This window comes from Rhinoderma darwinii, chromosome 1, assembly GCF_050947455.1.
Source record: "Rhinoderma darwinii isolate aRhiDar2 chromosome 1, aRhiDar2.hap1, whole genome shotgun sequence".
Taxonomy (NCBI): domain Eukaryota; kingdom Metazoa; phylum Chordata; class Amphibia; order Anura; family Rhinodermatidae; genus Rhinoderma; species Rhinoderma darwinii.
In genome coordinates this window covers 807,454-834,712 of record NC_134687.1, presented here as the reverse complement: position 1 = coordinate 834,712, position 27,259 = coordinate 807,454, and the positions used below count along the sequence as shown (strand labels likewise).

General features: G+C 41.1%; 1 protein-coding gene across 1 annotated transcript in view; it reads left to right on the top strand.

Moving 5' to 3' along the window:
• LOC142665212 (uncharacterized) overlaps positions 1–26,816 on the top strand; it is a 112,939-nt gene extending 86,123 nt beyond the window's left edge. Inside the window, exons 14-19 of the mRNA XM_075844827.1 lie at positions 5,239–5,329; positions 6,077–6,252; positions 6,516–6,679; positions 6,908–7,071; positions 7,231–7,333; positions 23,949–26,816. Coding sequence (XP_075700942.1) covers positions 5,239–5,329; positions 6,077–6,252; positions 6,516–6,679; positions 6,908–7,071; positions 7,231–7,333; positions 23,949–26,365 — 3,115 coding nt within the window. The 3' untranslated portion in view covers positions 26,366–26,816. The remainder of the gene's footprint in view (positions 1–5,238; positions 5,330–6,076; positions 6,253–6,515; positions 6,680–6,907; positions 7,072–7,230; positions 7,334–23,948) is intronic.
• The last annotated feature ends 443 nt before the right edge of the window (positions 26,817–27,259 follow it).

Below are 27,259 nucleotides of genomic sequence, written 5' to 3'. Positions count from 1 at the left end.
CATGGAGAGGGGTTCACATAGAAAGTCTATATGAGTGCGTCTCCATGATGAAGACGTGTTTTTAAATGTGCGAGGCTGTTTTCAAAAATACTATGTTTGCCGATTACAACCAAAAAGGCAAAGTGCTCGGATGAGCACTTCTACCCATTAGTTTCAAACATCTCGGCAAACGGACACCCACAAATCCAAACTTGGGTTAAAAAACACTTGGAAAACGATCACTCCTTGATGAAGGCGCTCCTGCGCTCACGTTTGGAGTCGGTCAATGTCCCCAGTAATGGAGAACGCCTCTTGGTCAGTGAAGTATAAAAAAATACTTTATTTCATAAAAAAACACTTGTATGGGTCAACAGCATATGTGTCTATATATGGTCCAGGAAGCTACGCGTCTCGACCACTAACCACTTCTGGGTCAAATGTGCAGGTGATAGTTCACAGTGGGAGTGGTGGACTCCTGTTCCTCTGCCGGTGCACATACACTATAAAACCAGGCTAAAATGATATTAAAACTGTACTAAAATGATTAAAAACCATTATTACAAATAAGACATCCGAACCAGATCGTTGGTGTTCTTTTCTGTATACTCCTATTTAATAGCTGGCACTTTTACTGATATGGATCTGTATTTCCTATCCAAACATTGTAAAGGATCTGCCAGACACAGCTTCTGTGTCGCCGCCCGTGGGTAATCAGGCTGCACCTGCTCCTATGTCTGTGAGACTGACTCCATCTTCCACCACTCAGGATGGCAGGCTTAGGAGTGGGAGAGCCTATCACAGCCTGGCCAGACGGAGCTAGCTCCCGCCCACTTTCTATTTATACCTGCCTTTCCTGTTCCTCCTTTGCCTGTGAATCTGCTCTGCTTGTTTCCTGGCTCTGCTGCTGCTTGAACTACTCATCCTCTGCTTGTTGTTGACCTTGGCTTTACTGACCACTCTTCTGCTCTGCTTGTTTCCTGGCTCTGCTGCTGCTTGAACTACTGATCCTCTGCTTGTTATTGACCTTGGCTTTACTGACCACTCTTCTGCTCTGCGTTTTGTACCCCGTACACTCCTGGTTTGACTCAGCTCGTTCACTACTCTCGTTGCTCTTGGTGTCTCCGTGGGCAACTGCCCCATTTCCCTAGCTTCTGTGTACCCTTGTCTGTTGTGCACTTACTGAGCGTAGGGACCGTTGCCCAGTTGTACCCCGTCGCCTAGGACGGGTCGTTGCAAGTAGGCAGGGACTGAGTGGCGGGTAGATTAGGGCTCACCTGTCTGTATCCCTACCCCGTCATTACAAACATAACTGGACTTTTAAGTTTCTCAAAAACCTACAGTATAGAGCTGTAGAATGTGTGGTACGTAATCTATAAAATGAGCGTCTGTGTTGTCATAGTGACGCCGCTCTAAAGTGCTGGACAGCTCTGTCCGCTATGAACCGGCATGTACGGAGGGACCGACGCTGCGAGTTGCTGAAATGCTGGACAGCTCCCTGCTTGGCCGGTCAAAGAAACTCCACAAGGGGGTGCTGTTGGCTCAATATTATTGATCGAATGTTTTCTATTCTGGTTAGGGTAACGTCCTAGACCCAAACTACCACTATTGGTGGGATAACAACGCTATATTTGTATTCTTATCTGGGAAGAAAGATCGATCTAGTTCTCAATTGTTATTAGCAGGGCATGAAATGAAATAATTATTATTTTTGTGTTTTATTGTCATTGTTGGGGGATTAGGATGTTGAATGTCCATAAGGCGGGCTAACACTCGTTTAGAGCAGTGACCCTTAGGGCGATGGACAGCTTAATAAATATTCCCTAACACAGAGAAGTTGGTTTTCCTCTCTGTTGTTTTCTGGATTGAATAGTGGTTTCTATATTGTATTTTACTCCATAGGGCAATAAGTTATGTATTGTGCGGCTTTCCGAAGAAAGCGGATCTGTAATGAAGCGGCACAACCCTCACCCAAGCGCTTTAGCTGCTTCATTTTAATTATCGATCGATGGATGAGTCAAGTGTTCACTCACCTGCAACATTTCTGATTGGGAAACCGCGTAGCTCAGCGAGTTACACTGTTAACATAACACCCGACCATATAATCAGGAAATGGCCGGGAGCACAAAAAGCTAGAAGGGGGATTAGGGGGCCCTGTTCTAGAGAGAGGTTGGGGTGCTCCGAGGTGGGACTTGCATCTATCTGACATTTATGACATATTATGTGGATATGTCATAAATGTCCCTCATGGGAAAACCCCTTTTAAATAAAATCTAAAAAAAAAACTGGAACAAAAACAATTACGTTAAAAAAAACCTTTCTTGAGACCTATTCACCAGTTAGTTTTCCTCCGCATTTGAAAAGCAACTCCAGGCCGGTTACACTACCTCGCACCCTGCTAACCACGAATCCTCACGTAGGTTCCGGTCACTGTACCTGGCCACACCTTTATCCCATAGATGGACCTGTAAAGGATGAAAATAGAAAGGTCTGTTTATTACTTCACCCAACATTGTTTTATTTAACACAGATATTCGGCCTGTGCCATGCATCATATGCTTAAAAAAAATTTGGGTTAGCAATGATCCTAATAATTCACACGCAATTATGATCCGCCCCACTAACAAAAATAAACCTAGGTTGTGCATGTGCCTAATGGACTCATTTGACTAAAATCATGAGTAAGGCTATATTCACACCAAACTACCACCAAGCAAAATCCATGCTCCAAAAGCCAACTATTGCTCCCTCCCATCTGAGCCCTACACTGTGCCCAAGCAGGATTTTTTGGGGGCTGTCTTAAGTGGCACAAGCTGGGCACAACATATTTGGCACTGAAATGGCATATCTGTGGGAAAATGGCAATTTTCACTTTGCACCATCCGCAGTGCATTTATTTCTGAAAAACACCTGTGGGGTCTAAATGTTCACTACATCCTTTGATAAATGCCTTGAGGGGTGTGGTTTCCAAAATGGGGTCACTTCTGGGGGGTACCACTGGACTGGTACCTTAGGGGCATTGCAAATGTGACATTGTGCCTAGAAAACAATCCAGCAAAATCTGCACTCCAAAAGCCAAATGGCGCTCTTTACTTTCTGAGCCCCGCCGTGTGCCCAAACAGCAGTTTATTACCACACATGTGGTATTTCTCTACTCTGTTTACAAATGTTGGGGTGCTTTCTCTCCTTTTATTCCTTGTGAAAATGAAAAAGCTTAAACGACGTATTATTGGAGAAATTCTTTTTTTCTTCCCACTGTCCGATTCTAATAATTTCACCCCTAGTGGGGTGTAGTTTCCCAAATGGAGTCACTTCTCCAGAATTCCCCCTGTATCGGTACCTCAGGGGCTTTGCAAATATGACATAGCACCCAGAAACCAATCCAGCATAATCTGCACTCCAAAAGCCAAATGGCCTGGGTTTCCGGCAAGGAGAGAGGATAAACCTGTCCGTGAGGGGTAGAGGCTTCGGGAAGCAGCAGAATAGGACAGTCATAATGGCGATGAGGAGGAAGAACCTCTGCCTTTTCTTTTGCTGAAAACATCTGCGTAACTAGCATATTGTGGAGGCAGTCCAGAGAGAGAGGCAGAGGAGAAATAACAGGTCGAACCCGAGGCAGACAGTGGTGAATACATCGGGGTCCCCATTGGAGGACCTCTCCAGAATTCCAACCAAGGACTGAAGCGTGCTGGCAAAGCCATGGCAATCCCAGCAGGAGGGGGTTTATAGCTTTTGATAGGACATAGAATGTGTTAGATTCAGAATGAAGGACTCCTATCTGTAATCTCAGAGGTTTGTTGATAGACAGGATAGGAGTTAGCAGAGGTTTTCCATCAACAGAAGCGACCGCCAGAGGTACAGTGGCCAAATGGAGACGATCTACTAAATCCTGGTGGATGAAGTTGGCAGCTGCTCCAGAATCCAAGTAAGCAGGAACAGTGTGAGATCCTTAATATAAATAGAACGTTTTGGAGAGAATTTAGTGGTCGAGGCAGATTCACCTAGGATTGTTTCTTCAATCAAGCCTAGGTGCTGGAGTTTCCCCGCTTTTATTGGCATTGGCGCACGAAATATCCCTTGTGGCCACAGTACTAACCTAGTCTATCGCCTGCATTGCCGTTACTGGTCGGACAGTCGGAGTCTGTCTATCTGCATAGGTTCCTCCATAGGTGCAGCAGAACAGGGCAGTAGAGGCCTTTGAAATGTTGGTGCCAGTCGACACGGCTTTTTCTCCCGACGAACTTCCAGAGTGCGCTCCTGGATCCTCATATCGATTCAGGTTTCCAGATGTATTAGGGCATCCATGATAGCCGGAAGCTCTCGAGCTGCCAGTTCATCCTTAATATGAGAGGCAAGACCCTGCCAGAAAGTTGCCACTAAAGCCTCATTATTACAAGCCAGCTCCTCTGCCAGTGTATGGAAGGAGATGGCGTATCTCCTACAGTGCAGAAGATGTTCGACCCGTTTCCTCGAACGCTGTACGAAAAGTCTCTAGAAATAGTGGCAGATCATAGAGTTCTGGGCCCTCTCATTCCAAGATAGGGTTCGCCCATGCGAGGGCTTTGCCAGAGAGGAGAGAAATAATAAAAGCGACCTTGGCCTCATCTGAGGGGAAGAGAGGGGCACGTAACTTGAAGTGGATCGTACAATGGTTGATGAAGCCTCTATAGGTCTTAGAATCCCCGTCATAGCGAGGAGGTAGAGGCAACGAATTTGCAGACCCAGGACAGGCAGGAGGGATAGCCGGTGATGGAGCAGCGGAATCAGTCAGAAGAAAGATCCAAATGGGTAATTATGGAGCTTACAGTGTGCAGGAGCTGATCCTTGTGTGCCCGGAGGTCACGCATGTCCGCTTGCATCGTCTGGACCACGCTTTTAGGTTGACCAGCGGGATCCATGGCCTGAGTGTACTGTCACGGCTGTGGTGTATGTGGACCCACTAGGCCGCTCCACTGTAGCGGAGTAGCAGCTAGTCATACAAAATTATAGTCTTTAGAACAAGTGTTCCTGGATAGAAGGTTTGCCAGAGACTCGGCACAGATGATACTCCACTCCAACACTAGACTTTGCACTAGAACAAACACAATTACTGGATACAGGATACGGGAGCACGGGATACAGGATACAACTAAGGGACCATTTGTAATAACGAACATTGACAGACACAACAACGCTCAGGCAAGGAATAAGATCGCAGAGTCCTTTTATATTGTCCAGGGTGCATAGGGATTGGTAGGAAACTTTTTTTCATTGGTGCTACAGGAAGGAGTCTGGAGCTGCAGCTGCGTGTGCTGGAGTCTCCGGGAAGAGAGACGCCGGCAAGAAGAGAGTCCTGTGGTCTCGGCTGCCAGTGGTAAGTAGGACATGCAGGCGTTCAGCAACCGCGGACACATTCTCATCAATATCAAATCAGTGGGGATCCAACTCCCAGCACCCTGCTGATCAGCTGATCTGAAGTGGCTGTGGCACTCCAACAAGCATTGTGTCCGTCCCCTGCATTGTTTACCTTTAACAGGTCTGCACATTCTGTAGTGGCTTTGCCCGGTATTGCAGCTCTGTCCTATTCACTGTAGTAAACATTCCTTCTTCCTTCCCCAGCCAAAAGAACCGTAAGTGACGGAGAAAGAAGACTCATTGAGAGTTTCCAAGGTGGTCACCCTCAGGCATTTTATGTCTGCTTTTGGAGTCATGACCTCATGTATCCAAGTAGTGCGGCGAGCTCAGTTGCACTCGAGCCCTCCAGGCAGAGATCCTAAGAACTTGGGAAGAAGCACTTTTTCTTTTTAGACCTTTCTCGATCCCTGTCCTTTTTGGTTGTAGCTTCTCTGGGTTGGTGGACAGATTCTCTCAACTTGTCATTACCACAGATTTAAACCTGTCAGGGTGGGAAGCGTTTTATCCGCCCATTGATTCAATTTCAACAGACAAGCAGGAGATCAGCTTCTGAGGCTAGCAGAGATTCACATCTTATACCTATCTCCTGTCCATTTGTAGGGTTCAGACAATGTAAATACAGATTATCTAAGCCAATATATGATAAATTAGGAGGAAAGGTCTCTTAACCAAGAGGTCTTAAACCAGATGTCTCACTTTTGACAAGGGTTTGAATATATCAGCCAGCGAACAGTCCATTTTTGAAGTTGATTTTGGAAGCAGGAAAATGGAGAAGTGTAAGGATCTAAGTGACTTTGATGAGTACCATATTATGATGCTAGAAAACTGGGTCCGAGCATCTCCAAAACAGCCGGTATTGTGGGGTGCTCCTGCTATGCAATGGTTAGTACCTACCAAAAGTGCTCGAAGGAAGGAGAACCGATGACAGGGCCATAGGCGCCCAAAGCTCATTGATGTGTGGGGAGCAAAGTCTAGCCCATCTGGTCTGATCCCAACGAAGAGCTACTGCAGCACAAATTAATGAAAAAGTTACTGCTGTCTATGACATAAAGGAGTCTTAACACAGAGTATCACAACTTTGAGAGCAAAATTACCACTAAATTTTATATATATTTCTTTTGGTTTTTTTTCATTATTCACCTTAGGAGAGAAAACTTGCCTTCCGAGGGAAAGGAAACTCGAGGTTATATAAATGTAGAGCATTCTCCAACGCCTCGGTGGTCTCCCATCCCTGGTGGAGAGGAAACTTTGAGTAGTTCTCCTTACTGCAAGTACTTCATTGTACTGATAAAAGATGAGGGTCTTCATCGTGGGTTCCCTCTCTTGACATGTAGAATTCCCTAACACGGTATTTGACAATAGATACAACCCATGTAAATACCTAAATGAGTGAAAGCAGAGTCTTTGTATAGAACAGCAGCTCCCTCCTGGTATTTCACTGTGGGTCTGACATATTAACTGGGTGTTTTAGCAGAAAGTTTGTGAGGAACACAACATTGTAATTTAGGCCCTAATAAATAAACCTAGAATTGATGAGCGAAGCATATGATATGTAGACAGATATACAGTAGTAATGTATTCTGTCGCTGTGTGTTTCCTACAGATGGATCCAGTAGGAGAAATCCAGCAGAAAGATGTCCCAGTCCTCCGTATTCCCAGGACTGTCCAGAGGAAAATCACAATGTCCCCGAGAATCATCAGGTAGATGGCGCTGAAGTCCTATACCAAATCTATATAGGGGTTTTCTTTTCTGGTCCTGGGGTCATAGATGTTGTCATGGATTTTGGATGGTTTCTTGATGAGTGAAATGTTTGCGACTTTCTGCTGTATTGTACTGAATTGTTACATATGACCAATCAGGGTGAAGATCTGACTAAAAATGAAGCAGAAGAAGAGCGGAGGAGGGGTGATCCACCATGTATGAGTGAAGTGAAGGAGGAAATTCCAGGAGATGTTTCCACAGGTGAGTAATAATAGTGACATAGTGTGATAGACTGCGTTATACATAGTGCAGGACCGGAGGGAGTTGTGAACGCACGTAGAAATTCTCTCCCAGGTGGTCTATGAATCCTGTCATGCACTTGGCTTAACACTAGGATTAGCATCAGTTTTTTAGACACGCTGGCGGCTATTTAACGGCTGCACAGGTTCTGAGAAAACGTATTATTGCTTATGAACGGCTCCTGTGACACATGTTTTCCATCCTTGACACTGTAAATACCAGGCTGAGGGTTTTATACTGGCACCCCAAGTAATCCCTGTTATACCTTATGTATGCTTGTAAAATGCATATGACATTACTTTTAAACTAAAAATGTCCTTTACTGCCGCAAAATAAGTGGTAAAAATTAACATTTAATCTCTTAATGACCACCGATACGCCTCTTCACGGCGGTCATTAGTGGGCTTCATTCTACAGCTTCGCCTCTTCACGGCTTTAGGACGAGATTGCGCTGCAAGCAGAGCGGATATCTCCATACCCCAGCTGTTTGGTTACAGCTGGGGGCTTGGGGACAATGTTAGGGGACCCTCTGATAGGGTGTTCACAGCAATCACCTCCTCCTATCACAGCGATCGCCACCCACTGAATGTAAACAGTGGGCTCTCCCTGCCTCTTCTCTCCGCCTCTCTCCGCTCTCCTCTCAGTTGTGGTTTTGTGAGATGAGAGACAGAGACCTGTGGAGAGAATAGTTACAAACTGGAAAACACATAGAATACATTATATTACATTACATTGTAGTAACCCCCCCCCCCCCTTTTTTTAGTTAGTGGTTATTTCCATTTTTCTAATAAAATCTCATTTAAAAAAATTAATAAAACAAAAAATGTTTATAAAAACCGTTTTTTAGAGGATACATATTAGAAGGGCGCACAAATTTTACAGCGCAGAGCAAGCTTATGCTATTTTGTGCCCTGATTCAGGCAGTGACACCGCTTCAGAAGCGGAAGTATTTTATGATGACGCTACCAGTATTGCTTCTGACGCTTCCGCAACAACTCCCCTATGGAAGATGCCGCTGTTCCCGAGCCACAGGTGCACATGTGGGAACTCGAAATCCTATAGTACCGCCAATTTTGTTGGGATCCTGCAGAAAACGTTATCCCTCAGGTGCCCCAATTTATGTAAACTACGGGCGTAAGCATTTGCCCCACGAATTTTGCCCCACATAATTTTTTTCATATTTTTTTTACAGAGGGGCTCTTGCAATTAATTGTGGACCAGACGAATCTCTATGTGAGGCAGTTTTTTATGGAAAAGCCTGCATGTGGTTATGCGAGGGTCTGGGTTCCTACCAATGTCCACGTGATAAAAAAATAATTTAGGACTCATTCTGAATATGGGCATTGTAAAAAAAAAAAGTCCACCCGTTCTTACTGGGCAGCAAGTCCTATTCATGTTTTTTCGTCAATAATGTCCTGGAGCAGGTATGAGGTATTAATCCATTTTAGTAATAATTTAGAAGCCTGCCAAGAAGTGATCCCCGACACGATCGCCTTCACAAGCTGAGGCCCTTTATTACTGCGCTAAATGATTCATTTCTAAAATCCTACACTCCTGACATGAACTGAAGTGTAGATGAATCCCTTGTAAATTTTAAGGGCGAATGTGTTTTGGGCAGTACATACCTTCAAAGAGAGTGAGCTATGGCATAAAGCTATATAAAATATGTGAGAGTAAGACCGGTTACACATGCGGCTTCAATATATATGAGGGCAGAGACCGTGAAATCCCCCAGGATGCCCACAAAACCTTGTGCCAGTGGAAGAATCATCTATGACCTTATGCAGCCGTTCCTTCAAAAAGGCTAGAGTGTACACTGACAATTTTTAATCTAGCGCGCCACTTTTCAAAAGTCTTCACACTGACAAAACAGGGGCCTGTGGGACGGGTCGCAGAAACCGCAAAGGAGTGTCACCAGGACTTCTCTCAATGCGCCTGGCAAGGGGAATCGTTTGCTTTCGCAAGTGATGAACTTCTTGCACTTAAGTGCAAATATCAGAGAGGTTTTTATGCTGAGCACTAGACACGCTGACACCAAGGTCACTGTCAGAGAGAGAGGCGCTACTGCGGACAGTCAGAGACCGCTCTGTATTACAGAGTACAACAGGTTCATGGGTGGCGTCAACCTTTCAGACCAGGCTCTCCAACCTTATTTGATCGAAAGGAAAACTAGAGCCTGGTACAAGAAGGTGGCAATATATCTGATGCAGGTTTCTACTTTTAATTCCTATATAATATACAAATAGACCCAGGGAACCTTGACATATCTGGAATTCCAAGAAAAAATTACGTCTTTTATTTGAAGGGGGTGAAGTAGGATGCCATGAGTTAGAAGATGTCAAGCGGCTCACGGAGCGTCACTTTTTACATCGTGTTCCTGCCACTGAGACGCAAAGGTATCCGCAGAAAAGATGCAGAGTTTGTAGAAAAAATGGCCGAAGAAGCGATTCACGTTTTTTTTGCCCCTTTTGCCCTTCAAAACCAGGACTGTGTAATTACCCATGCTTTGAGACCTACCATACAGTAGAAAATTACTTAAGCCAGAAGTCTGTGTTTCTTCGTCCAGGCCGGCCTCCTGAGATGACGCGTGACGGCTGAAGCCAATCACAGGCTGCAGCGATCACATGGGATGAAACGTCATCCCAAGGCTGCAGGGCGTCAGAGGGACGCATCGCCATAGTAAGCATCCTTTTTTTTTTTTTCTGTTCAGTTTTCACACAGCGGACATTTCGTACGGAAAACTGCACCACAATTTGGTGTTTTTTTTCACCCAGAATTCCCTGCGGCACACAGGGCGTGTACGCGGTTTGCCTTTACGCAGCGTATCCACCCTGTGTGAACATACCCTAAATATACACATTTTTGCATAGTGTTGAAAATGTTGTTAAACTTCCTTTTACATTTTTGTTTTAGCCCCACTTGGGGACTTGAACATGTGGTAGTTCGATCAGTTGAATTGTCACTGCAATACAGTCTACTATTAAACCTTTAATAGGAGGACTATCATGGCAGACCTAAATTCCCTCAGTAGGCCCTTTGCTGCCATGACAATGCATCGGCACCCCGCAATCATGTCACAGAGAGTTGATTGGATGACATAGGAGGGCCCGCCCACTCTGTCTAACTGCTTAGAAAATTTACAGAGTACACATCATAAATGAATCTCTAAATTTGTTGTGCAGGTTATTACGGTCGTGACCATACCGAATATGTGTATATTTTATGTATTGAGACTTCTATTTTAATGTTAATTGTAAAAAATGGGTATGTGTATTTTATTTTTATTTTTTTTTCAATTTAACTTTACTTTACTTTAATTTTTTACTTTTCTATTTTTAAATTCTTTAATGTAATGGCATATATCTATATACTTCTAGTACACAGGCAGTTGTTACCTAAGTACCCCTAACAACAGGAAATGTGGTCAGACAGTCCTGGGGTCCTCCAATGGACCCTGGACCGTCTGCCCATATATGGTATGGGAAGAAAAAACGGGATACACGGCGCTGCTTGATGTAATTGATGTAATGGCGATAAATGCTACGCGTTTCGATACCGGACCGGCATCTTCATCAGGCATATCAAGAGGATAGTACAAAAACACACATATATATACACAAAAGTAAAAAATGAAAAGCAAGTTCATTGGGCCAGTTCAGACCAGCCTCCTGGCCAAAAAACTGCCAAAACCAGCAGGTCAAAGTTCAGCAATGTCAAAAAATTCAAAACACAGTAAACAGTAAAAATGGGGTGAATAAAAGTCACAAATAGGTTGCTAACAGATAATAATTGATATAAAAGGCCACATTTAGTACAGTAACTAAATGAACATAATCATCCGTTCAGTCAAGGGACAACAGGAAAATGCTGCACTCAATACAAACGATATGTTGTTCATAACAGTGTTTTATAGGTAGTATGTGGAAGGGATAGATAATCTGGAGTTGTCAGGGGGAGGGTGAGATGGTACGATGTCAAAAACACTGTACGAGATCTTTAATACAGCGCATAGTGGCGCGTTGTCATGGCAACCGTAAACAAAGGCATACCGGAAGAGAAGGGAAACTGTGTTGGAACACATAGTGAAGCGCAAAAACACGCGGGGGGGAAGTTTTTACTCAAAAGCAAATAAGCCAATCTTCGTTTTTAATCAGTCATAGATGAAAAATTAGAAGTAGCAGGATATATATTTATTATAAGTTTAACAGAAATACTGTGAGGACTATGCCAGAAAGTGGGGTATTGTAAATAATGTGGTCATGACAGATACTAACAGCTACGGTGGCCGGACTGGTTCAATGCAAGGAACAATACCATGAGTCAAAGAAGCAAATAGCTGGAGCATATCGCATAGTTATATCATAATTACAGCTATAAAACAAAAATGCAAACGTGTATGCTGTATATATTTATAAAAAGTGAAAAATATATAATAAAATGACGCTTAATTATGAGGATATATGTGTACCCTCAACATCGGATAGCTCTGGAAATATTAGTACATAAATATATCTCGATGTAGATAGTAAAATGCAATATATCAATGAAATTGGAAGTAATGCATAAAAATTAATAGGATTAGATTAGTATAGACATTAAGAAGCAACGTATCAATAAAATTAATAAATTACAATCAAAGAAATAAGATTGACATTAGTCCAACGCGGACTCTGTAATATCATTAAGGCCATTAGGATATAAGGTCACCAATTTGTATATCCAAAAATTTTCTCTTTGCTTTAATCTAATAAATCTATTAGATATATCAAGGGGTATTTTTTCAATGGGAGTCACAGTGATAGAGTCAAAATTACACTTATGTTCAGTAGCACAGTGGCGGGACACGCTATGTTTTTCAAACCCAGTCCTAACATTGAATCTATGTTTATTAACCCTACATCTAAGGGTTTGGGTGGTACGACCCACATATTGTCGATCGCACGTGCATTGTAACAAGTAGATGACATAGTCACTACCACAGTTGAAAAAACTTTTTATCGGAAAACTTTCATTCGTGATTATGGAAGTGAAGTGCGTTTTTTTATTTGCAATGTTTAGACAACCAAGGCATCTAGATTTGCCACAACAATACGACCCATTAACCCCTTCAGGACCAAGCTCATTTTGGCCTTCAGGACCAGACCCATTTTTTAAAATCGGACATATTTCACTTTATGTGGTAATAACTCCGGAATGCTTTTACCTATCAAAGCGATTCTGAGATTGTTTTCTCGTGAGACATTGGACTTTATGATAGTGGAAAAATTTGGTCGATAAATTCAATATTTATCAGTGAAAAACACCAAAATTTTGTGAAAAATTGCAAAAATTAGCATTTTTCTAAATTTAAATGTATCTGCTTGTAAGACAGGCAGTTATACCACACAAAATTGTTGCTAATTAACATCCCCCATATGTTTACTTTATATTTGCATCGTTTTTTTGAACGTCCTTTTATTTTTCTAGGACGTTACAAGGCTTAGAACTTTAGCAGCAATTTCTCACATTTTCAAGAAAATTTCAAAAGGCTATTTTTACAGGGGCCAGTTCAGTTGTGAAGCGGCTTTTAGGGCCTTATATATTAGAAACCGCCAAAAAGTCACCCCATTTTAAAATCTTCACCCCTCAAAGTATTCAAAACAGCATTTAGAAAGTTTCTTAACCCTTTAAATGTTTCACAGAAATTAAATCAACGTGAAGGTGAAATTTTCAAATTTCATTTTTTTTTTTTGCAGAAATTCATTTTTAATCTATTTTTTTTGTAACACAGAAGTTTTTACCAGAAAAACGCAACTCAATATTTATTGCCCAGATTCTGCAGTTTTTAGAAATACCCCACATGTGGCCCTAGTGTGGTAATGGACTGAAGCACCGACCTCCGAAGCAAAGGAGCACCTAGTGGATTTTGGGCCTCCTTTTTATTAGAAAATATTTTAGGCACCATGTCAGGTTTGAAGGGCTCTTTCGGTGCTAAAACAGTGGAAATCCACCAAAAGTGACCCCATTTGGGAAACTACACCCCTTGAGGAAATTATCTAGGGGTCTAGTGAGCATTTTGACCCCGCAGGTTTTTTGCAGAAATTATTGGAAGTAGGCCATGAAAATTAAAATCTACATTCTTTCAAAGAAAATGTAGGTTTAGCTAACTTTTTCTAATTTCCACAAGGACTGAAGGAGAAAAAGCACCGCAAAATTTGTAAAGCAATTTCTCCCGAGTAAAACAATACCCCACATGTGGTCATAAATGGCTGTTTGGACCCACGGCAAGGCTTAGAAGGGAAAGAGCGCCATTTGGAGCTCAAATTTAGTAGGAATGGTTTGCGGAGGCCATGTCGCATTTGCAAAGCCCCTAAGGGACCAAAACCGTGAAAACGCCCAAAAAATGACTCCATTGAGAAAACTACACCCCTTAAGGAATCCACCTAGGGGTGTAGTGAGCATTTTGACCCCACAGGTGTTTCATAGATTTTATTAGAATTGGGCAGTGAAAATAAAAAAAATCCTTTTTCTTAAATAAGACGTAGCTTTAGCTCAAAATTTTTAATTTTCTCAACAAATAAAGGAAAAAAAGAACCCCAACATTTGTAAAGCAACTTCTCTGGAGTACGGCAATACCCCACGTGTGGTCATAAACTGCTGTTTAGACACATGGCAGGGCTCAGAAGGGAAGGAGCGCCATTTGCTTTTGGTGTACAGATTTTGCTGCATTTGGTTTCTGGTTGCTATGTTGCATTTGCAAAGTCCCTGTGGAACCAAAACAGTCCCCCCCAGAAGTGACCCCATTTTGGAAACAAAACCCTCAAGGTATTCACCTAGGGGTGTAGTGAGCATGTTAACCCCACAGGTGTTTTGCAGAAATTCGTGTGCACACTATGTGGGAGAATGAAAATGGGAATTTTTCCTTAGATACGCCAATATGTGGTGCCCGGCTTGTGCCACCATAACAAGACAGCTATCAATTTTTATGCGGTGTTTCCCGGTTTTAGAAGCACCCTACGTGTGGCCCTAATCTTTTTCCTGGACATTCGACAGGGCTCAGGAGTGAAAGAGTACCATGTAAAATTGAGGCCTAATTTGGCGACATATAAAGTATAGGTTCACAATTGCAGAGGCTCAGATGTGAAATAAAAGAAACCCCTGAGAAGTGACCCCATTTTGGAAACTACACACCTCAAGGCATTTATTAAGGGGTGTAGTGAGCATTTTCACCCCACGTGTCTTTTCTATAAATGATTGCGCTGCCGAAGGTACAAATTAAAATTTTGCCCTAGATATGCCAATTCATTGTCAAATATGTCGTGCCCAGCTTGGGCCACTGGGGACACACACCTCAAAAATTGTTAAAAGGGTTCTCCCGGGTATGGCAATGCCATATATGTGGACATAAACAGCTGTTTGGGCATGCTGTAGGGCTCAGATCGGTGGGAGCGCCATTTGGCTTTTGGAGCGTGGAATTTGCTTGGTAATAGTTTTGTTTGGAGTATCACTGTTGTTTCCGTTTATAATGTGGAGCATATGTGAGCTGGGCAGAGTAGATCAGGGGCATAGTCAGGTGGTATAATAATAAGGTAAAAAATATAATAAAATGATCCATAGACGAGTGTTACGCTGTGACACAATTCTTTCTGCACAGGCCGGTGTCGCACTGATAACTGGCGTCCTTCCTTATTCCCCTTTGTTACACACTCTGCACCTTTGCAGTTTGGGGAATTTTGCTGGGAAGGGTTGTCCTGGTATAATACGGGCACCCTCGCTTCCAGCAGATATGTTTGGGCCCTCCCCTTCCTGGTTCCCTAATTTTAGTGCCTTGATACATCGCCTTTTGAAACAGAAGAAATGTTCCCCTCGGGCCGGCACAACTGGATATTTTTCTTTCCTGAATTATTGGAGCCTTAACTTATTTTATTTTTTCATAGACGTAGTGGTATGAGGGGTGTTTTTTACGGGACGAGCTGTAGATTTTATTGGTACCATATTGGGGTACATGCGACTTTTTGATCACTTGTTTTCCTTTTTTTTGGGAGGCAAGGTGACAAAAAAACAGCAATTCTGCCATAGCTTGTTTTTTTTATATACAGCGTTCACCGTACGTTATAAACTACATGTTACCTTTATTCTGCGTGTCAGTACGATTCCGGCGATACCTAATTTATAGAACTTTTTTATAACTTTTTGCACAATAAAATTACTTTTGGAAAGAGAATGTATTTCTTCTGTCGCGATGTTGTGAGAGCCATAACTTTTACATTTTTTCGTCGATGGAGCGGTGTGAGGGTTTGTTTTTTGCGAGACGAGGTATAGATTTTATAGGTACCGTTTTTGGATACATGCGACTTTTTGATCACTTTTTATTTCAATTTTTGGAAGACGGTGACCAAAAAAACAGTAATTATGGCAGTGTTTTTGAGGTTTTTTTTTACGGCGTTCACTGCGCTGGATAAATAACATAATATTTTTATAGTTCAGGTCAATACGGTCGCAGCGATACCAAATATGTATGGCTTTATTATTTTTTTCAAGAATAAATGACTTGATAAGGGAAAAAGGGCGATTGTGTTTTATTTTATTACTTGAAACTTTTATTGTATGTTTTACAACTTTTATTTTTCCTTTTTTTACACTTTTTTTTAGTCCCACTAGGGGACTTGAATGTCCAAATGTTTGTTTGATGTTCTAATACATTGCACTACCTATGTAGTGCAATGTATTGGAACTGTCAGTTGTTCACTGACAGCAAGCCGATCAGGCTCCGCCTCTGGGCGGGGCCTAATCAGCTTACATAATGGCAGACAGGAGTCCATTGTTAGGGCTCCTGTTGCCATAGTAGCAGTCGCCAGCCTTGCCATCGCGTGGCAAGGCTTCCGATTTGCTACAAACCTCTAGGATGCAGCGATCACAATGGATCGCTGCATCGAAGGGGTTAATGCCAGCTCCGGTTCCTGGCGATAGATCGGGGTGTCCGCTGTAACATACAGCGGACACCCACTGCTGATGACGCCGGCTCAGCTTCTGAGCCGGAAGCTGAGCCGGCGCCATCTTGCCGATGGTACCGGAAGCCTCCTGGGCCCCGCCGACGACGGGACATAGGAGGATTCCGTTACAGGCTGATCGGGAGGTAAGTATTAGCCCTCCGATCGCCTTTGCAGCCACCGGCAACCCAGCGATCACGTTGCTGGGGTGCCAGTGGCTATAAACTCCTCACATGCTGCGATCTCTATTGAACGCAGCATGTGAGGGTTTAATCGGCCGGATCGGATGCTAGTTCCGGTCCTGGCCGATACCTCAGGGTGACAGCTGTATGTTACAGCTGTCACCCGGCGGTGATGTCGCTGGCTCAGCTCCTGAGCCAGCTTCATCTCAATGACGTACAGTTACGTGAAAAGGCGGTAAGCCACCGGCTTTAATCACGTAAATGTACGTGATTGGGCGGGAAGGGGTTAATAATTAATGATTTTTTTGGTGGGTCTTGGGTAATTCTATGCAGTTTGCTCGGCGCTATCATATTTCTTAACGTTTTAGCCCTTCTATATGTAATCATGGGCCTGATGGGAAGGATACTTTTTGTCTAAACATTGCAAATAAAAAAACGCACTTCACTTCCATAATCACGAATGAAAGTTTTCCGATAAAAAGTTTTCTCAACTGTGGTAGTGACTATCTACTTGTTACAATGCACGTGCGATCGACAATATGTGGGTCGTACCACCCAAACCCTTAGATGTAGGGTTAATAAACATAGATTCAATGTTAGGACTGGGTTTGAAAAACATAGCGTGTCCCGCCACTGTGCTACTGAACATAAGTGTAATTTTGACTCTATCACTGTGACTCCCATTGAAAAAATACCCCTTGATATATCTAATAGATTTATTAGATTAAAGCAAAGAGAAAATTTTTGGATATACAAATTGGTGACCTTATATCCTAATGGCCTTAATGATATTACAGAGTCCGCGTTGGACTAATGTCAATCTTATTTCTTTGATTGTAATTTATTAATTTTATTGATAGTTCACTAATTTTATTGATAGTTTACTAATTTTATTGATACGTTGCTTCTTAATGTCTATACTAATCTAATCCTATTAATTTTTATGCATTACTTCCAATTTCATTGATATATTGCATTTTACTATCTACATCGAGATATATTTATGTACTAATATTTCCAGAGCTATCCGATGTTGAGGGTACACATATATCCTCATAATTAAGCGTCATTTTATTATATATTTTTCACTTTTTATAAATATATACAGCCATACACGTTTGCATTTTTGTTTTATAGCTGTAATTATGATATAACTATGCGATATGATCCAGCTATTTGCTTCTTTGACTCATGGTATTGTTCCTTGCATTGAACCAGTCCGGCCACCGTAGCTGTTAGTATCTGTCATGACCACATTATTTACAATACCCCACTTTCTGGCATAGTCCTCACAGTATTTCTGTTAAACTTATAATAAATATATATCCTGCTACTTCTAATTTTTCATCTATGACTGATTAAAAACGAAGATTGGCTTATTTGCTTTTGAGTAAAAACTTCCCCCCTGCGCGTTTTTGCGCTTCACTATGTGTTCCAACACAGTTTCCCTTCTCTTCCGGTATGCCTTTGTTTACGGTTGCCATGACAACGCGCCACTATGCGCTGTATTAAAGATCTCGTACAGTGTTTTTGACATCGTACCATCTCACCCTCCCCCTGACAACTCCAGATTATCTATCCCTTCCACATACTACATATAAAACACTGTTATGAACAGCATATCGTTTGTATTGAGTGCAGCATTTTCCTGTTGTCCCTTGACTGAACGGATCATTATGTTCATTTAGTTACTGTACTAAATGTGGCCTTTTATATCAATTATTATCTGTTAGCAACCTATTTGTGACTTTTATTCACCCCATTTTTACTGTTTACTGTGTTTTGAATTTTTTGACATTGCTGAACTTTGACCTGCTGGTTTTGGCAGTTTTTTGGCCAGGAGGCTGGTCTGAACTGGCCCAATGAACTTGCTTTTCATTTTTTACTTTTGTGTATATATATGTGTGTTTTTGTACTATCCTCTTGATATGCCTGATGAAGATGCCGGTCCGGTATCGAAACGCGTAGCATTTATCGCCATTAAATCAATTACATCAAGCAGCGCCGTGTATCCCGTTTTTTCTTCCTGTATTTCTACTACCTTGGCAACCCCTTGGGAGTTTGCGTTGGGATTGGCAGCAGCTTTTCTACTACGAATTACATGCCGGTAATTTACAACCTTGGAGGTGAGCATATATGTGCGTTATCTCCGCTCATTATTTATTGATACCGCAAGTTTGGCGCCATGTGCTTTTTGTTTCACTTTTAGCATATATGGTATGTTCCTCTTTAAAGGGGTATTTTCCCCTTAAATGCTACGGTCAGCTTTGATCTCGGCATTTAGGGAAATAGCGGCGGAGATCAGAGGTTTCTCTGATCTGCGCCGGTAGAACGGGGCTGCGGCTGTGTAATACAGCCATTGCCATGCTCCTGACCACACGTGCACTGTGGTGCTGCCGGCGCTGCACTGAATTCAGAACATGGGGGTGTTTCGCAATGCCCGCAATATTCTCTGTCTTCGGGGATGGCACTGCCGCTCATTAGTGCAGCGCCGGCCGCATCACATCTTGCTACTGACTAAATTCATGTATTACAATACTAATCCGCATCACATCATGCTAGTGACTACAAACACTGCGGCCGCACAGCTCAGTATATGAATACATGAATTAATGGTATTGAATCGTTTGAGGGTGCACAGCATCGAAATAGTATTGAGATTTCTATGCATCGTGCCACCCTAGTCTGCTGTAATATACAGCTGACACGCCCAGCGTATGTAGCGAGATCTGCTTGTGAGCCTGCTTCAAACTAATCCCTACTAATCGTACATTTGTCATTGTGTGGGAAGGGGTTAAATAGATATGTAGTCTCAAAAATAAAAATAGGTTTTAGCTGGCAGAATTCAGAGGCATAAAAATAAAATCCCCTTAGTCTGTAAGCAACACATTTGTGAAGAGTTAAATATAGTATAAAGAAGTCTATGATGAGCAATTCCCTAATATATATTCTATGAAAACTTTTCTTACCGCTCATCAATGTTTCTGTAGCGCCATCTATAAAATGCCCGTTCTGTCGTAGTGACCTTCCGAACAATGGAGGGGAATTTGATTACCTTGAGGCTGCGGCTCTTTTATTGGCGATGTCCCTATCACAAGTATTTTATTGAGCAGTGTTTCAGACTCTCAGCTGAGCGCTGTCTCTGATCGGATTGTTCTCCGGCCGTTACTGCAGGACTGAGTCCATCACATCCTCACACCCACTGGTCATCGCACAAGCCTAGCTGTTGTGTCTGTGCGTTTATGATGAAGTACGTGTATAGCATTGTGCAGGAACTATGTATAAACAATGACCTACATGTGCGTCATTTGAAACCAAAAATATGCCACATACAAATGTAGATTAGGGACTTACACTCGCAGTCCAGTATAGCACCAATAAAGACGATTTTAGAGTATTTCCCCATATAAAACATTGCTTTATTATACAATTATTAAAACAAACATCAAATATTCATTAATGCAATAACACGGAACAGACCGGTGTCCGCTTAACACCCCTATCACCACTGATGAGGAAAAATTCATCAACTAAACTTTTTGTATCAATATCGAGAATGGTGACGTCTCTTTTAGCAATTAACACTTTGTGAATTCTAACAGACAGGAAGTTACAAGAAGTCCATCTATTCAACTGACCATTGTGTATATGATAAATGAACCTTAGGGTATGTGCACACACACTAATTACGTCCGTAATTTACGGACGTATTTCGGCCGCAAGTACCGGACCGAACACAGTGCAGGGAGCCGGGCTCCAAGCATCATACTTCTGTACGATGCTAGGAGTCCCTGCCTCGCTGCAGGACAACTGTCACGTACTGAAAACATGATTATAGTACGGGACAGTTGTCCGGCAGCGAGGCAGGGACTCCTAGCGTCGTACATAACTATGATGCTAGGAGCCCGGCTCCCTGCACTGAGTTTGGTCCGGAACTTGCGGCCGAAATACGTCCGTAAATTACGGACGTAATTAGTGTGTGTGCACATACCCTAAGATTTACCACATTTTGTTATGTAGACGTACTGTTTATGATCATTAACTTAACTTGGCCACATTGTGGCCAACAAATACCACATTAGTTATGTCTACATAAAATGTGGTAAATCTAAGGTTAATTTGTCATATACACCATGGTCAAGGAAACCAAGAGAATTAGTATACAATAGTATATGTTTACATTACACAATGTGGTTGAGATAAGGTTCATTTATGATATACAATGAGGTTAGTTGAACGGATGGAATTCCTGTCACTTCCGGTTTGTTAACTGACACAATAGAATCAATAAAGTGTTAGTTTCTGTTTTCCTAAAAGATACGTTACCATTCCCGATATTGATACATTAGCAAAAAGTTCAATTGCTTAATTTTCCCTATAAATGCATAGTCTGGAACTGCTTATCCAATGGCACATAGTATCCAACTATAATAACCCAAGAAGTAACAATACACTTACACTATGGATGCACAAAGAAGAATATATAATGGGTCTAAGCGTCAATGAAAAAAGCGATCAGGTTCTTTACCTATCTTAGTGGAATGTGTCTGTTACGCTACCCCAACGCAAGTTTCGAGTGCTTTGCCAGGAGACATGATTAGTTTTGGGAGAAGGCTGTTTATTTAACCCCTTAGTGACCAACTTATTTTAGGCCTTAAAGGCTATATAAACTTTTGCAGGGCATTTTTTTTATAAACCGGTCAGTCAGTGTGTTTTGTGTAACTTTATAAATAGTTTTTATTAAAAATGTACTATTTTATATACAGCTGCTCTGTATTCTGCATATAAATCATTCTCCCGTCAGGTCCGCAGGACTGACGGGTTTAGTGACAGCAGGTCCTACGTGTCTCTGACAAGCAGGATCCTCCCGTAATCTATCACGTGTAAATTCATAACTTAGATGTGATAGATTACAGGTGGATCCTGTGTGTCAGAGACACGTAGGACCCGCTGACACTGAACCCATCAGATCCACGGGACTGACGGATTCAGGTGATAGCGAACGATTCAGCTACTCTGTAAAGAGAATACAGAGCAGCTGTATCTAAAAAAGTAAAACAAATTTTTTAATAAAAACTTAATAAAGTTACACCAAATACACTGACTGACCTGTTTATTAAATAAAATAAAAAAAATGCCCTGAAAATGTTTACATAGCCTTTACATTAGCCTTTAATGACCGAGCAATTTTTTTAGTTTTTCAATCGTCTCATTCAAAGAGCTATAACTTTTTGTATTTTTCCCTCGACATAGCTGTATTAGGCCTTGTTTTTTGTGGAATTAGTTGTATTTTTTAATGGTACCATTTTGGGTACATATAATTGATTAACTTTTATGAACTTTTTTGAGGGGGGAATAGAAAAAAAACAGTAATAACGCCAATTTTCTATGCGTTTTAGATTTACGCCATTCACCGTAATACGTAAATAACCTGTTACCTTTATTCTATTGGTCGGTACGATTACGACGATACCATATATGCCGACGTTTTTTATGTTTTACTCATTTTTCACAATAAAAACCCTTTTGAACTAAAATAATTTGTTTATGTGTTGTCACTTTCCAAGAGCCCTAATTTATTATTTTTAAAAACTTTTGGGTACATGGGTCTTATTGGTTAACTTTCATTATTAATTTTTGGGGTGCAATTGGAAAAAATAGCAATTCCGCCATTGTTTTTTGCACGTTTTTTTTTTTGTGGCCTTCACCTTGCGGTTTAAATGACATGTTAACTTTATTGTTCGGGTCATTACGATCGCGGCGATACCATACCAATTAAAACCACTTTTTATGGGAAAAAAATTGGGTTGTTTTTTTTTCTTGTTTTTTCTGTGCACCTTTTATTAATAATTTTTATTTCACATTATTTCATTATTTTTTTTAGTCCCACTAGGAGACTTCACTATGCGATCTTCTGATCGCTTAAATAGGGCTTTGGTATACTTAATAGATACCAAATATACCAAAGCATTGTTTCCTGTCAGTGTAAAACTGACAGGCAATCTATTAGGCAATGCCTCTGGCACAGCATAATAGGCATAGAGCCAGGGCAGGCTGGGGGCCTTTCTTAGGCCCATGGCAGCCCAATGGAGGCCCACAATTAAATTTGCAGCCACCAATGTGTGGCAGCCCCATCCCTCTGTAAACCACTTAAATGCCACAGTCGCAATTGATCGCAGCATTTAAAGGGTTAATCGATCGCGATCGGAGGAAACATTGATTTCTACCGTGAAAGCAGGAGCCCGGCTGTAGTCAGACACCTGCTTCAGCCTGCATGGGACACCCGTACAGGACTTGGACTAGGCTGCCGTGAAAAGGTATTGAAAAGACGTATTGGTGGTCACTAAAGGGTTAAGAGACTGGGGAGGGCAATTGGAGTGCTAAAACAGACTCACTTGATAGACATAAATGAGCAGTTCTCCTATTGATGGCGCATGCGCACCTGACCTTAATATGGCTCCTCTGGCCCTCCGCTTCGATCTGCGCATGTCCAAGGCCATTACCATGTACGTCATTTTGCAGAAAAGAGTTGGGCTAGTGCAGTTTTTTTTCTGTTAACTAAAAACGGAAACATATCCCAGACCACACCTCTGGTATAATAAATTCCTAATATTGAAGTATAGCGTTTTGCAAATGCCAAAAAGAAAAAAACACAAACATATGCACTGACCCTGGTTGAGTCAAGGAACCCACCACATGGAGATGGTGTAGTGCAGGACACACTATTTTCTTTTAAGCATTTGTAGATGCAAAATAATAATTTTGTATAAATAAATAGGTTGCAAATATACAATAATGCAATATCAAATCAAAAAGTGTTCTATGAAAGTCACAATGTCTATAAGAAACAACTATGCTTATACAGTCAATAGAACTATCACTTATAAGAGGGAGGCCAAAGCGCATTGCCATAGAGACTTCTGCATGAGAGGTTTGAAATGAAAAAAAATACTCACATACATTTTGGTGATTTCTTTTGTACTGTAATTTAATTGGTTTAGTCAATACAAACACCCTAATAATAACAGCAAAGAACAAAGATCCTTATTTTAGTCCTATATTTAATATGAGGATTGGGACAAGACGAAGGAGCTATTTGAAAACACCCAAGATTTCCATGACCACTCTGCACACAAGTCACAAGGGAATGTGTTGTCTTCAGGATATTTCCGTACTACAACCTTGGGATGCAATATGAAGCAGTTTGATCTTCACTATAATGTAGTGTACACGAAATAGCTATTGGAACATGCCTTCAGGTAGGTCTTGTTAAGGGTGGCTTTAAAGATGTGGGTTTTTTGTTGGGGTAATCCAGTCTTCCTGATCAATTAATATTAATTAAGCATCTATTTCACCTAATAGGAATTTGTCTACTCTGTGGTTTAAAAAAAAACAATCACAAAATCCATTTTCTCATTCTAACAGAAAATCCCCGTAAGAACTCTGAGGGAAACTTCCTGTTATTGCTAAATTATAAAGTAGAAGATGAAGATCTTATGCAGCATTCTTCTGGAGAAAACCGCATTACCCTTAATGTAAATACAGGACTTCACAGTACAGATCTATCACATAATCCCCCTAATCATGAGGAACCTTCTCCTGACCAATCACAGATTGTTACCACATGTACTGGTCAGAAAGGGGGTACAAAGTTTCAATGTGATGAATGTGGAAAACTGTTTACAAAAAGCTCAAGTCTTTTTATACACAAAAGAATTCACACAGGTGAGAAGCCATATTCATGCTCAGAATGTGGGAAATGTTTTACATATAAATCATATCTTGTTAGGCATGAGAGAAGTCACACAGGAGAGAAACCATATTCATGTTCAGAATGTGGCAAAGGTTTCACAAATAAATCAGATCTTGTTAAACATGAGAGACGACACACAGGAGAGAAACCATATTCATGTTCAGAATGTGGAAAAGGTTTTACAAATAAAACCGATCTTGTTAAACATCAGAGAATTCACACAGGGGAGAAGCCGTATTCATGTTCACTCTGTGGGAAATGTTTTAATTGTAAATCAAATCTTGTTACACATGAGAAAACTCACACAGGGGAGAAGCCGTATTCATGTTCAGAATGTGGGAGATGTTTTACAGTTAAATCATGGCTTGTTACACATGAGAAAACTCACACAGGAGAGAAGCCGTATTCATGTTCAGAATGTGGAAAATGTTTTATTACTAAAGGGAAACTGCGGTATCATCAGAGAAGTCACACAGGAGAGAAACCGTATTCATGTTCAGAATGTGGGAAATGTTTTAGTACTAAAGGGAAACTTAGGGATCATCAGAGAACACACACCGAGGAGAAGCCATATTCATGTTCACTATGTGGAAAGTGTTTTACAAATAGATCAAGTTATGTTATACATGAGCGAATTCACAGAGGGGAGAAGCCATACTCATGTTCAGAATGTGGGAAATGTTTTACAGATAAATCAAGTCTTGTTATACATGAGAGAAGTCATACAGGGGAGAAGCCATATTCATGTTCACTATGTGGAAAACATTTTACAACAAAATCACATCTTGTTACACATAAGAAAGGTCATACAGGGGAGAAACCATTTACATGTTCAGAATGTGGAAAATGTTTTATACATAAACGAAACCTTGATAGACATGAGAGACGTCACACAGGAGAGAAACCGTATTCATGTTCAGAATGTGGAAAATGTTATACAGAAAAATCAAGTCTTGTTATACATGAAAGACTTCACACAGGAGAGAAACCATATTCATGTTCAGAATGTGGCAAAGGTTTCACAAATAAATCAGAGCTTGTTAAACACGAGAGACGACACACAGGAGAGAAACCATATTCATGTTCAGAATGTGGAAAAGGTTTCACAAATAAAACCGATCTTGTTAAACATCAGAGAATTCACACAGGGGAGAAGCCGTATTCATGTTCACTCTGTGGGAAATGTTTTAATTGTAAATCAAATCTTGTTGCACATGAGAAAACTCACACAAGGGAGAAGCCGTATTCATGTTCAGAATGTGGGAGATGTTTTACAGTTAAATCATGGCTTGTTACACATGAGAAAACTCACACAGGAGACAAGCCATATTCATGTTCAGAATGTGGGAAATGTTTTATTACTAAAGGGAAACTGCGGTATCATCAGAGAAGTCACACAGGAGACAAGCCGTATTCATGTTCAGAATGTGGGAAATGTTTTATTACTAAAGGGAAACTTAGGGATCATCAGAGAACACACACCGGGGAGAAGCCATATTCATGTTCACTATGTGGAAAGTGTTTTACAAATAGATCAAGTTATGTTATACATGAGCGAATTCACAGAGGGGAGAAGCCATACTCATGTTCAGAATGTGGAAAGTGTTTTACAAATAGATCAAGTTATGTTATACATGAGCGAATTCACAGAGGGGAGAAGCCATACTCATGTTCAGAATGTGGGAAATGTTTTACAGATAAATCAAGTCTTGTTATACATCAGAGAAGTCATACAGGGGAGAAGCCATATTCATGTTCACTATGTGGAAAACATTTTACAACAAAATCACATCTTGTTACACATAAGAAAGGTCATACAGGGGAGAAACCATTTACATGTTCAGACTGTGGAAAATGTTTTATACATAAACTAAACCTTGATAGACATGAGAGACGTCACACAGGAGAGAAACCGTATTCATGTTCAGAATGTGGAAAATGTTATACAGAAAAATCAAGTCTTGTTAGACATGAAAGACTTCACACAGGGGAGAAGCCATATTCATGTTCTGAATGTGAAAAATGTTTTATTACTAAAGCCAAACTTAGGGATCATAAGAAAAGTCACACAGGGGAGAAGCCTTTTTGATGTTCTATATAAAGAAAATGGACAAGGAAATCAACTTTTGAAACTCATCAAAGAATTCACATCGAGAAGAAACCAAATTTTTGTTTGGAAAGTGGGGAATGCTATAAGGGAAAACATTTTTTATAACCAATCAGGTTATTCACAGACCTTAAACAGCCAATAATTGTTTGGGTGGAATTAGTCTAGTCAGCCAATCACCCAAATTAAATTTACTTGAGGTCAACTGTGACTGGGATCCATAGAGGAAAAGTATTGTGGATATCCGTAAGTAAACAAGAACCTTGTTACTTCCAAAGCAATAAAGCAGAATTGTCACAATGACCCTTGCGTCTTAATACTGTATTGATGAATTCACCCACACTGCAGTATAATCCAGAGTGACTTAGTCAGAAAAGTACAAAGGTAAAAACACAACTCATGTAAGCCTTTTTAATTTTTTAACTAATGTGTACATAGCAATATTTTATCTTCATTCATACAGTATATAAAGATAAAGGTGATAGAATTGAACAAAAAATAAATTGTAATTCACAATCTTATATATATTTTTTAAAGTTTGTTTGAAGCCTGATTTTTCATTGGTTTTGTAAAGGATCTGCCAGGCACAACTTCTGTGTATACTCCCATAGGTAATCAGTCTGCACCTGAGTCTGTGTCTCTGAGACTGACTCCATCTTCCACCACTCAGGATGGCAGGCTTAGGAGTGGGAGAGCCTATCGCAGCCTGGACAGACGGAACTAGCTCCCGCCCTCTGTCTATTTATACCTGCCTTTCCTGTTCCTCCTTTGCTTGTGATTCTTCTCGTGTGGTTTCCTGGCCCAGCTACAGCTTCTGACTATTTGATGCTGCTCCATACTGACCCTGGCTTGCTGACTACTCTCCTGCTCTGCGTT